Source organism: Acomys russatus, chromosome 29 (genome assembly GCF_903995435.1).
Source record: "Acomys russatus chromosome 29, mAcoRus1.1, whole genome shotgun sequence".
Taxonomy (NCBI): Eukaryota; Metazoa; Chordata; class Mammalia; order Rodentia; family Muridae; genus Acomys; species Acomys russatus.
The window spans coordinates 40,435,998-40,449,163 of NC_067165.1; the positions used below are offsets into that span (position 1 = coordinate 40,435,998).

Below are 13,166 nucleotides of genomic sequence, written 5' to 3' on the forward strand. Positions count from 1 at the left end.
ATAGAACTGTAGTTGCCTGCAAAATACTTTTCTAGAACACATGGTCCTAGGTTCTATCCTCAGGACCACAAAAAAGGAAAATAAAAATCTATTCTTTAGAGATGATCCATTTAGAAACTTTAAATAAGATAAGACCAACATCTCCTGAGTGTTCCAATATTCAAGGGGAAAAAAAGCTTGAAGAAGCCGCAACGACTAGAAGATAGGAAAACATGGCAATGCAGAAACAGCAACATGTTTAGAAAATGTTAACTTTCCCATCTTAAAAGTCTATGTACGTACCTGTCAATCTTTTTTTCTAGATAGTAAGTACCTTCAAGGGAAATAAACAGGTTGTCTGGCTGAGCGCCTTTCATAGCATATTCTCTGAATATATTTTTGCCAAATAAAAGGCAATTTGAGGCCACAAGTATGGACACGCACAGATGCTGACATTCAAGCTGCTTTACCTGTGGGATGATGCCTGCCTGGCTTTCTTCTTGCTTCCCCATCATCGTGTAGGATTTCCCAGCACCAGTCTGCCCATAGGCAAAAATACACACATTGTACCCTTCAAAGGCATGTAAGAGCATTTCCTTCCCAATGTCATTGTACACACGATTCTGCGATGCAAAACAAGGATCTTCAGGCTGTAAAGATTAGGAGGAAAAGTTAGAGCATTTTCGTAACATTCGTTCCTATATTCCATATTTTAAAAAATGTCTGGAGTCAGAATAGTCATTTAGACAATGTTATACATTTTTAAGAACCTTCTACACATATTTCTTTTTTTCATCTTACTGAGACAGTCACATAGAGAGACACTGTAGTGGGTGGAGCGCCAAGAGTCTCTTAAGTAGAAAATGGGAATAAAAGACCAGAGGTCAGGTCCTCAGAGGTCAGGTCCTCAGAGAAAACTACCTCTTTGAACTCACTGTAAATAGTGCGGCTGTTTTCACTTTGGTAAAGAGAATTTCCAATTCCTCCCTCAACCCTTTCCTTAATGATTAGGCTTTGTGGATAGTTTGGAATACCTTTCCTCAGAAAACAGGAAAAACTTAGAATGTCTACAAAACAGACGGCACAGAAATGGAAGCAAATCAAGTTCAGAAGCAGTCTTTAAGCGTCAACAAAATCTGGCTCTCCACGGACTAAAGCTGTCAGGGACGAATCAAAATACTTGATTAAAGTGACAATTTTATTCTTCAGGTAGTATTCTCTGTGTCAAAAATGAACTCCTGGCCAAGTGCGGTGGCACATGCCCATAATCCCAGCACTCAGAGGCAGAGGCAGGGGCAGGTGGATCGCTGTGAGTTCGAGGCCAGCTTGGTCTACAAAGCGAGTCCAGGACACCAGGACTACACAGAGAAACCCTGTCTCAAAAAACCAAAAGGAAGAGCAGGAGGAGGAGAAGGAGGAACAACAACTCATGGCTGGGTGCATTTCCTCACTGAGCAGGGAGAGGCAGGGGAATCAGGAATTAAATAAGGTCAGCTTCAGCCTCACACAGTGAGTCCAAAGCCAAAGGAGACCCTGTCTCATTCTTTTTCTTTTAAGTTTTTGTTTTTGTTTTTGAGACAGAGTCTCACTACATATCCCTGGCTGGCCTGTACCTCGGAGATCCATCTGCCTCCTGACTGCTGGGTCTCAAGGTGTGCGCCACCACACCAGGGCTTCAAAACAACTGTCTAAAAAATTAAAATTAAAATAAATTCAGTTGGAGAGATGGCTCAGTGGTTAAGAGCACTATCTGCTTTTCCTGAGGTCCTGAGTTCAATTCCCAGCAACCATATAGTGGCTCACAATCATCTATGCTGTGATCTGATGCCCTCTTCTGGTGTGCAGACATACATGCAGACAGAGCACTCATACATTAGATAGATAGATAGGCAGATAGATAGGCAGATAGATAGATAGATAGGCAGATAGGCAGATAGATAGATAGATAGATAGATAGATAGATAGATAGACAGACAGGCAGGCAGGCAGGCAGGCAGGCAGGCAGGCAGGCAGGCAGGCCGGCCGACTGGCTCCATGACTAAAGGGCTTATGTGCAAACATGAATGCCTACACCCATGTAAAAGCTGCCCAGAAACCGGGTACAGTAGTACACACCTGTAACCGCAGCACTCAGGAGAGGCAGGCGGATCTCTGTGAGTTTGAGGTCAGCCTAGTCTACAGAGCAAGTCCCAGGACAGCCAGGGCTACACAGAGAAACCCTGTCTACAAAAGAAAAAACAAAAAACAAAAACACACAAACAACAACAACAAAGCTGCTATTACCCTAGTGCTAAGAAGTACTCAAGAGGATCCTAGGGCTCGCTGGCCAGACAGTCTATAGCCAGTCAGTGAGCTACAGCCTCAGAGAAACCCCGCTCAGGATGGTGGAAAGCAATAGAGAAGACACCAGACACCAACCTCTAGCCTCCACATGGACCCCTGCACACACACACAAAATACATGAATGAACAAATAAATATTTTTTAAAAAATGAACTCATGAACTGAGGGTTTATTAGCCAAGTGTTGTGGTTCATGCCTGTAATTTCAGAACTTGAGACGGTAAGTCAGAAATAATGGCCCCAAGTTTGAAGCTAGCCTAAGGTATACAGTGAGTCCAACAGCAATGTGGACAATCAGAGTCTGTCTCAAAGAAACAACGACAAAAACCCTAACACCTCAAACACACACACACACACACACACACACACACACACACACACACACACAGAAAGAGAGAGAGAGAGAGAGAGAGAGAGAGAGAAACTCATCCTTGACCACACTCAGAAAATTAGAATTGGATCTTGGAGCAACTAAGGATAAAAGAGACAAAAAAGAAAACGGGAGGCAGGAGACTCACCGAGGTGTGGGACCAGTAAGAGTAGTCAAAGCTGAAGGACTTTGGTGCTTCCTTTGGGTTCTTTGGGTTAATAATACCTAAAGAATAAAAATATATGTGTTAAGTCCTTCAATTACAAGTTCATTAGCTTAATATATCATATTATATGTTTAAATCATCCCAAACAGCACATTTATACTATTGAGTCTTAACAAGAAAATCAAAAAACAAAAGTATCATTCATTGTTTAAAAGGCAATTTATGTTAGCGTGTGCTTGCTCGCGCACGCACGCGCACACACACACACACAAAAAATCATACCACGACACTCATTTGAGTGTTACCAGTATTCAGAACAGACCCTTGTATTTAGCAGGTTTGCAGTAAATCTTCTAGAACTGAATGTTTGTCCTCCCTTGGCAAGTTAGCAGCTAAAACTTGGAAATGAGCTATTTTTATTTCAAAGCACCTGTAAGGTTTGAAATACTTTAACAGATAAGAAATAAAAACTGGGGGCTGAAGAGATGGCTCAGAGGTCAAGAGCACTGGCTTTTCTTCCAATGGTCCTGAGTTCAAGTCCCAGCAACCACATGGTAGTTCACAACCATATATAAATGAGATCTGGTGCCCTCTTCTGAAGTGCAGGCAGAACATTGTATACATAATAAATATGTAAGTAAATCTTTTGAAAGGAAGGAAGGAAGAAGAAATATTAGAAAGTTAGCCAGTTGGTGGTGATTGCATGCCTTTAATCCCACCACTTGGGAGGCAGAGGCAGGCGGATTTCTGTGTAGTCTGGTCTACAGAGCAAGTTCCAGGACAGCTAGAGCTATACAGAGAAATCCTGTCTCGTAATCCGCTCCCAAAAATTTTTTTAAAAAAAGGTATTATTACATTAATCCAAGCCAATGTGAAACAAACTCTTTGTGAAGTGCTTGCTATCTACTTCAAAAATGCACTTGGTTGTGAGGCAGCCATGCAAAGTTTATGCTTCTGAAATCCACAGTAGATGACGTGTAATGTATTCATAGATGCTTAAGCAGAACCAGAGTCCTAATAAACCACAAGTCTCACTACACACACTGAAGATGACTTCTCATGTAACACCACCACCACAGCGCACTGCAGCAACTGGCTGAATGCTGCAGCCTAATCCTTCCAAAGCTTTATCATCTCTTATTTCACATGAGACAGACTCTCCCAAACATGTGGTCATAAAACCTGCTCAGATACTGGACATCTCAACCAATTCCTTTTGCTGAGGCAAGGCTACATGCCAAACTATCAGTGAAAACAGGATTAAAAAGTAAATCTGTCTTGGGCAGCTGGTGTGCAGGACACAAATAGCAACAGTTGCTACGGTGCTTAGCTCTCCCTCTCTCTGGATTCCTCCGGGTACAGCCACAGACTTACGTTCCAACCTCAAATGCTGACAGAGTATTAATAAGGCTCACATTACACAGAATCATGTGACTAGTGAACATGGTTCTAGAAAGAACAGCTCCCTACAAATAAATGGTAATTTAATCAGTCTAACAAAAGAGTACAACATACCAGCCAGCATTTGCTACATAGTTACTCCAACCCCTAAGCATTTTGTGTTTGGTAACCCTTTTTATCCTCCCAACCACTCAATGAGGCAAATGTTTTCTCATCCCATCTTATAAAGAAACCATCATGGAAAAGCTCGGGACTCCTCAGGCCACAGAGCTAGCTGGTAGCAGATCCAGAATTTGAATCTGCAGACTTGCCACAACTGCCCAGGACATCATCACGTAAATTCTTACTCTTCACATCCAAAGATTACCCAAGAGACACAGAGTAAACCATAGGCATTCTTTAAAATTATCTTTATTCACTTAAACTTTCCCTGTTTTAATGGACTTTAACAACAAAGTCTTCCAAGAAAACAAAAATCAGAATCCTACTGCATGAGTCAGAGCTGAAAACTAGTAAGAACCCTGAGGTGGAAGGCATGTCCCTGAAGTCAGTCTTCACCACTCCAACGCATGCTTAAATAAACACTCGTAACATCTAGAAAATTGGCTGCTATCAAACACTTAAGCCATATTTCATCCAGTGACCAGTTCTGTCAGAACACGAAGAAGTACAAATTCTCAGATCCTATCCCTTGATTTGTCATTTCCCTAAGGGAAAAACAAAGACAATCTACATCAGAGGATAGTAAGTTCACTGGAAACATTGTCTTCTTCCTCAGCAAGCTTGTCTCCCAGATCTTTGAAGCTTCTGATAGTAACACAACCAACCTGGGTTTCTTGTTTGTCTGTTTGCACGGTGCTAGGGACTGAAGCCCTTGTACAGGCTAAGCAAGTATGCTACCACTCTGTTACTTTCACGGCCCCACCCTGTTTTGTTTTTGGTTTGGTTGGGGGGGTGTTGTTTGGTTTTCCAGACAGGGTTTCTCTGTTCAGCCTTGGCTGTCCTGGACTCCCTCTGTAGACCAGGCTGGCCTCCGACTCAGAGATGCACTGCACCTGGCTTCAGAAATATTTAATTTTTCAAAAGTTTTTTATTATAGGTCTTGGGACCTAGCTCAGTGGCTTCCTAAGATATATAAGAGCCTGGGCTCAATCCCCAGCAACACACACAGTATAACTGTCTAATAGTTTACATAAATAATATTAAATCTACCTATATTTGAAATATTTCAGTTCCCAAATGAGAAAATTAAATAATACAAAAGTCAGCATTGTTACTAGAGCTTTCAGGAGCATCAGTAAACATAGTAATTCCTACTTCTTTTTAAAAATATTTTATTTTATATATATGAATGTTTTGTTTGCATGTCTGTCTATGCATTTTGCGTATACCTGCCTACTGCCCTTAAGGCCCAAAGAGGGCATCGGGTATCTTGGAACCACAGTTACCAAATGAGTGCCGGGAATTGAACCCTGATCATCTGGAAGAGCAGCCAGTGCTCTTAAGCACTGGGTCAACTCTCCAGACCCTATGTTCTACTTCTTAAGTTCTGTATCTGCATCTATAGATTTTGTTTGTTTGTTTTTCGAGACAGGGTTTCTCTGTGTAGCCTTGGCTGTTCTGGACTTACTTTGTAGACCAGGCTGGCCTCGAACTCACAGCGATCCACCTGCCACTGCCTCAAGAGTGCTGGGATTAAAGGTATGTACCACCACGCCCAGCTTTCGAATTATTTTTTAAGATTTTTTTTTAACTTGCATGGGAGTTTTGCCTGCATTTATGTTTATGGACCATTTACATGCCTAGTGGCAAAGGGTAAAAGATGAATGTTGGGTGCTTGGAGCTGGAGTTACAGATGCTAGAAACCACCATGTAGGCACTGGAAGTTGAACCCAGATCCTCAGGAAGTGCTCTTAACCACTGAGCCACCTCAGCAGGCATAATCTTTTTTAGATTGGTTTTCAACTCTGTGTGTGTGCGCGCGCCCTCACTCACATGTGTGCATGTTTGTGGGGGTATGTAAAATATGTGTTCAGGTACTTGAATCCAGAAAAGGGTGTCTAATTCCCTGCAGCTGGAATTACAGGCAGTTGTGAGCCACCCAAAGTAGATGTTAGGAACCAAACTCAAGCCTACACGAACAGTATGTGTTCTTAACCAATGAGCCCTTCCTATACCTCCTTTTTTAGATTTAGGGTTTGTTTTTCTTTTTACTTTTTTTTTGGGGGGGTTGTTTTTGTTTTTTAAGATGGGGTTTCTTTGTGTAATCCTGGCTGTCCTGGAACTCCCTCTGTAGACCAGGCTAGCCTCCAACTCAGAGATCCTATCCTGCCTCTGCTACCTGAGTGCTGGGAATAAGGGCGTGTGTCAATATCGCTCAGAAATTTAGTTTATTTTTAATATTTAATATTTTATATTTATATATGTATTACCTTGAATATTAAATTATTTTCTAATTAAAACATGTACATATGTATATGCATACACACTTGGGGAAATGGTGAGGAACAGGTCTCATAGGCTGACCTAAAAGTTGTGTTCCTTCTACCGCCCTCTCCTGAATGGTTGGTTCAGTCTTATTTCAAGCCTGCTTTCTAAGTTCCCCTTTATAAATCTGAAGCAGCTGCAGCAGCTAAGGCCCCTTACATCAAAAGGAACAATTTAGCTCTCATTCATCCGCTCCAGAAATGTTTCACACCTTTTGCCTTTGAGTTCAAACCCTTAATTCCTCATGCCACAGTCAACACTGATTACCTTAAGAAGGCCAGAAAAGAGCACAGGCAGAGGCAGGCAGATCACTGTGAGTTCGAGGCCAGCCTGGTCTACAGAGTGAGTCCAGAGAAGCCAAGGCTACACAGAGAAACTCTGTCTATCTCAAAAAACAAAAACAAAAACAAAACAAAACAAAAAAAGAATACAGTGCTCTGCCTGCATGTACACCTGCAGGCCAGAAGAGGGCATCAGATCACATTATAGATGATTGTGAGCCACCATGCGGTTGCTGGGAATTGAACTCAGGACCTCTGGAAGAGCAGACAGTGCTCTTACCCTCTGAGCCATCTCTCCAGCCCAAGTATGTCTTTTTAAAAAGCTAAATCTTTGAGTACTGGCAAGGTGGCTCATCAGGGAAAGATGCTTGCCATCAAGCCTGACGACCTGGGTTTGGTCCCTGAGACCCACACACTGGCAGGAGAGAACTGACTCCCTTACCTCCACAGACACACCATGGGATATGTATGCATGCATGTGTTTACACTCACACAATAAACTAAATAATGTTTTTTTTAAAACCTCAACAACAACAACAACAAAAAACCTTCCAAAGTCTATTAAGTACTCAATTTTAGTCCCTCCTCCTTGTCTTCTCGCCTGCTTTCCACTTTTGTTACATATAGAAATGTTTTCATTACTGAACCCTAGAAAACAAGGCAGTTAAAACAAGATTTGTATTTAGAACCCTTTTTTATCTCCAGAGTAAATTTGTTTATCTCATATCTCAAAGTCACTAATGTAGTAATTATACAGTTGTCGACAAACTACTAAGACTCAGCCTACAACCATAATTAACATATCAGCGTGGGAGCACTGTAACTTTATATTATCTTTTCTCAAAAGCGTGTTTGGGGTTTTCTCAAAAAGCATGTTTGGGTTTGTTAAAAATCCTAGTGATGGACTAGGCATGGTGGCTCATGCCTTTAATCATAGCACTCAGGAGGCTGAGGCAGGAGGATCATGAGTTTGAAGATATGTAAGGCCCTGCCTCAAAAATACAAAACAAAACAAAAACCCCAGTAATATCAGAGTAGCCTCCTCTGCCGAAAGCATCCTATGTGAAAAATTAAGAAAGAAACTGGCACAAAATAACATTATATAAATCATTTATATTTCAAAATCTAAGGCCATAATATTTTAGAGTCTTTTGGCAATATAGTAAAAAGACAGAAAGCATAAAGTAAATTTGAACAAAGCACATATCTATAAAGTGCTTTACTCATTTTTAAATAGCAAACCACATCCTTAACATGATAATAAAAAAGCAGTGTAAGTATATTATAGATGTTCACAATATACTTAATCCCAAAGAGCTAAAACACATATGTGTGTGTGTGTGTGTGTGTGTGTGTGTATGTGTGTGTGTGTGTGTGTGTGTGTGTGTGTGAGAGAGAGAGAGAGAGAGAGAGAGAGAGAGAGAGAGAGAGAGAGAGAGAGAGGTAGCACACCTTTAATCTCAGCATTCCAAAGGCAGAGGTCAAGTGAGTTCTTGGACAGCCAGAGCTACATAAAAAGACTCTGTCTTGAAGGGAAAAAAAAGAAGACAAAAATGGGAAGAAAAGGAAATAAACTATAACTCTTCAGTGTTACCATATGATCATTCTTGGGGGGGGGGGAGAGAGGGGAGGGGAGAGAGGAGAGAGGAGAGAGGAGAGAGAAACTGAGTGAACAGACAGCTCAGTGGTTAAGAGCGCTGACTACTTTTCCAGGACTCCAGTTAGATGGCTAGCACCCAGATGACAGCTCACAGCCTCCTATAATTCTAGTTCAGGGGATCTGACTGACCTCTCTTCGGACTTCCATAGGCACCAGAAGGACATGTGGTGCAGAGACATACATGCAGGCAAATACATGAAATAATAAAATAACATTTACAACATGCTTGTTTTATAATATTTTCTAAAATTCTCAAAGCTGGATATGGTGGCTCGTGCCTGTAATGCCATCACTCAGGAAGGGTGAGGCCAGCCCGACCTGCACAGTGAGATCCTACATGCCCTACCAAGGAGAAAAAGCTTCTCAATGAGCAATTCTGATCGTCCTGAGCAAAATTTGAACAATTTTAAAAAGAGATGAAATTGAGGCCAGTAAAAGGACTGACTAGCCACATAACCCTGAGAACCTGAGTTTTGATCCCCAGAGTCAACATAAAAAAGTCAGGTGTGGGGTTCAACAGATGGTTCGGCAGTTAGGAGCACTTGCTGCCCAATCATGAGGCCCAGAGTTCAGATCCCAGCATCCATGTTGGCAGCTCCCAGAGATATCACTGCTTCTGGCCTCAGCAAGCACCTTAAACCCAGGTACATGCACCCACATAAACAAACCTCAAAGGCCAAAGAGCCTGGTAAACCCAGTACAACAGTAGAATCAAGAGAAATGCCTCAACAAAGTAGAAGGCAGGAGAACCAACTCAGGAAGATTGTCCTCCAACCGCTAGCATGCAGCATGACTTGCTACTCAGGCAAACTCATACACACTAAATAAACAGATTAAAAACAAACAACAACAAAAAAGAACAGGCAAAGCTAACTCTAGGCACAGGGCTATAACCCAGCACTAATAAGGCAAATACAAGAGGATAGCGACAAGTTTAAGGCTAGTCTCATCTACAAAGCAAGTTCCAGGCCATCTAGAGTCAAACAGTAAGGCACCCCCCCCACACACACACACACACAAAAAGAATGAAAAAAGGACAAAGGAAAGGAAAGGAAAAAATAAAGCTCTCTGGAAGGTCTAGATCTCATTCAACCTGAGTAGCCCAAAGACTTAAACCAATGCTTGTGCACTCCTCTATTTTATGATTTCTCTTAATAAAGAAAAACACAGGGGCGGGGGGGGGGGGGGGGGCTGGGGACATGACTCAGAGGTTAAGAGCACTGCTTGCTCTTCCAAAGGTCCCAAGTTCAATTCCCAGCAACCACATGGTGGCTCACAACCATCTATAATGAGGTATGGTACGTTCTTCTGGTATACATAATAAATAAATAAATCTTAAAAAAAAAAAAAAGAAAGAAAAACACAGCCAGGCATGGTGGCCCATGCCTTTAATCCCAGCACTCGGGAGGCAGAGGCAGGTGGATTGCTGTGAGTTCGAGGTCAGCCTGGTCTACAAAGTGAGTCCAGGACACCCAAGGCTACACAGTAAGTCCCTGTCTTGAAAAACTTTTTAAAAAAACCACAGGGGGCTGGCTAGATGGCTCGGGGGGGGGGGGGGGGGGTTAAGCAAGCATACTGCTCTTCCAGAGGACCCAAGTTCAGGTCCCAGCACCTTAGTTAGTTAGTCAAGGCTAACACAGAGAAACTCTGTCTCAAAAAGCCAAAATAATAATAATAACAACAACAACAACAATAATATCTTTGCCAGGAGGTGGTAATCCCAGCACTTGGGAGACAGAGGCAAGTGGATCTCTGAGTTCAAGGCCAATCTGGTCTATGGAGTGAGTACCAAGACAGGCAGGACTAAACAGAGATAAAAAGAAAAACATCAAGTCAATCTTAACCTAAAGTTATTTCCAAATTAGACAAAAATATTATTGAACAGGACCGTAAGACAGTAGCTATCTTGACATGTAGAGCACAGATGACTCTGACAAAGACTGAGGGACCCCAGGGACAGACAGCCAAGTTCTAATTCCAAAATAAACGAGAGCCCAGGCAAGAGAGATAATCCCTACTTGCCTCAATGACTTTAGTGCAATGAGAAAGTTAAGAAAACCAGCTACAAGAGTATTTTGAGGATTGAATGAATTAAAATGTTTAAGTACCTAAATATGACAGCTTATGTGTTTGCTGTTTTTAATTAGAAATCACACTTTCCCCATAATTTAAAAAAAAAAAAAAAAGTAAAAAGTAAAGGTTTTGTTTTTCCCTGCACCTAATTTACCACAAGGTTTTTCACAGTGAAGAAGCTCTCTGGAATCTGGTCAGAACACGCCTCGGGAAACAATAAGTGTAGTTAAATCATTTCTTCATTGTTCTCTGTTCTGCCAACACAAAGGGCTTCTGAGAAACATTCTACCTTTCCCCTCTCCCCACCATTCATAAAAGACGTCCTTCCTCTGTGCTTTCTAACAGGCATCACACTACTTCAATTACTTTCATCTCTAAAATAAACTAACAACTCTAAAAGCTTCTGCCTGCTGAAGAACAAAACTCCAGTTTCCTGCTCATACCCACATCATTACTAAACAATACCACTGTGAACAGCGTTTCATCTACTATGATGCTCAAGCCTTGGCTGAGCAATAACCAACAGGAAGCAGCAGACTAGCTCCACAGCCTGCTAGCTCCCCCTCCATTTCACACCTCACCAGGTTACCAAAAACAGTCACAGCACCATGCTATTGGTGTGGATTTTTAAAAATGAACTCTAAAATGGAAAGCAAAAAAACAAAGACCAAGTTTCCTAGCAGATCTTATTACTAGGAGGGCACAGGCACACACCTTTAATCCTAGCACTCAAAAAGCAGAGGCAGGCAGATATGTTCCAGGCCAGCCTAGCTTACACAGGGGTTGCAGGCAAGCCAAGGCAAAGAGAGATTTCCATGGAGGTCACAAGCAGCTTGGGGATTCTCTGGATCCGCAGCATTGGATGGTGTGAGCAGAGGGAACCGAACCTGGTCCTCTGCACCAGCAACAAGTGCTTAAGTGCTGAGCCACCGCCCCAAGACCCAGCTGTTTCTTGCTTAGCTGTTCTGGCATAAAAACAATTTAAGCAGTTAAAGCAGCTTATATAAAATACAACAAAAATCAGTTCTTGGGCCAGTGGGAGGCACAAGCACTTGCCACCAAGTCTGATGAACCATGTTTGACCCCCAGAACTCACATGGAGGAAAAGGAACCAACTCCCAAAAGGTGTACTCTGATCTCCATATGTGTACTCTGGCACAAATACTAGTGCCCCCACACACTAAACACAACAAACAAATAAATGTAATTTTTTAAATTCTTGAGCCAGCAAGGCAGCTCAGCAGGTATGGGCACTTCTTGAGTAAGCCTGATAACCTGAGCGGGAAGCTCCAGAACCCATGTACGGCAGGAAGGACAAAACTGACTCATGTTGCTCTCCACATGTACACCATAGCACAGCACACACGTGTCACACACACACACACACACAGAGAGAGAGAGAGAGAGAGAGAGAGAGAGAGAATATTTTAATAAATGGATGAATGAAAATCAGTTCCAATTACACCCAAAAAAAGTCCCATCCAAGTTAAGCACAACTATTTCTGACTTTAAATTTATATCCCTGGCTAGCAAATTGCTCAACCAGAAAAAACGCTTACTGCTCGGCCTGATGAATTCAATCCCTGGAATCCACAAAGTAGAAAGAGAAATGGCTTTCACAAGTTATCCTCTGACCTCCACAAAATGCATGCAAGCATCCATAGACATACACACACAAAAATAAAATAAATACAAAATAATTAAACTTAAACTCTGACAAAAAATAACTTTGGTACTAAGATTAACCACAAAAATAAATTTCAAATATCACCCTAGAAGTATCCATCATTCTAGCTGATCCAACAGAAGGCCGGAAAGACACTTGCAACATCTTTTTCCCCTGTTTACTGATTCTGGAAACTGATGCCTATGTCTCACACATGGTAAGCAGTGGCTGTATCAATGAGCTACCTCAAACTCAGCATCTCCATTTAACAAAGGAGGACCCTAAGACGCAAGAATCTGAAACAAAGATGACAAATGAAATACAGACCAAAAGGGCAAAAGGCCGGGCATGGTGGCACACGCCTTTAATCCCAGCACTCGGGCTGGCAGATCGCTGTGAGTTTGAGGCCAGCCTGGTCTACAAAGCAAGTCCAGGACAGCCAAGGCTACACAGAGAGACCCTGTCTCGAAAAAAAACAAAAAGACACTCACTACTAAAATCATATAGGCTAAGCGCTCCAAGCACATGGCCTACTTCTGAGTTATCCCACTAGCTCTGCTATCACCGGGTTGGGTTTTGTTTTGTGACAGGTTCTCATTATGCAGCTGTGACTGGCCTCACACTCATTAAGTCCCCAAGCCTGACTTGAAAATCCTGATCTCCTGCCTCAACCTTTCCTAAGTGTTGGCATTAGAAGTCTAAACCTAGATGAAATCATAGTCTTGAAGAATATTCAAAAAAT

At 42.1% G+C, this 13,166-nt stretch overlaps 1 protein-coding gene across 1 annotated transcript in view; it reads right to left on the reverse strand.

Annotated features, from left to right (window-relative positions):
• The window catches only part of Kif1b (kinesin family member 1B), a 133,037-nt gene that overhangs the window by 97,230 nt on the left and 22,641 nt on the right, over positions 1-13,166 (reverse strand). Inside the window, exons 3-4 of the mRNA XM_051172190.1 lie at positions 2,839-2,915; positions 450-629 (exon numbers count right to left, since the gene is read on the reverse strand). Of these exons, the coding sequence (XP_051028147.1) occupies positions 450-629; positions 2,839-2,915 (257 nt within the window). The remainder of the gene's footprint in view (positions 1-449; positions 630-2,838; positions 2,916-13,166) is intronic.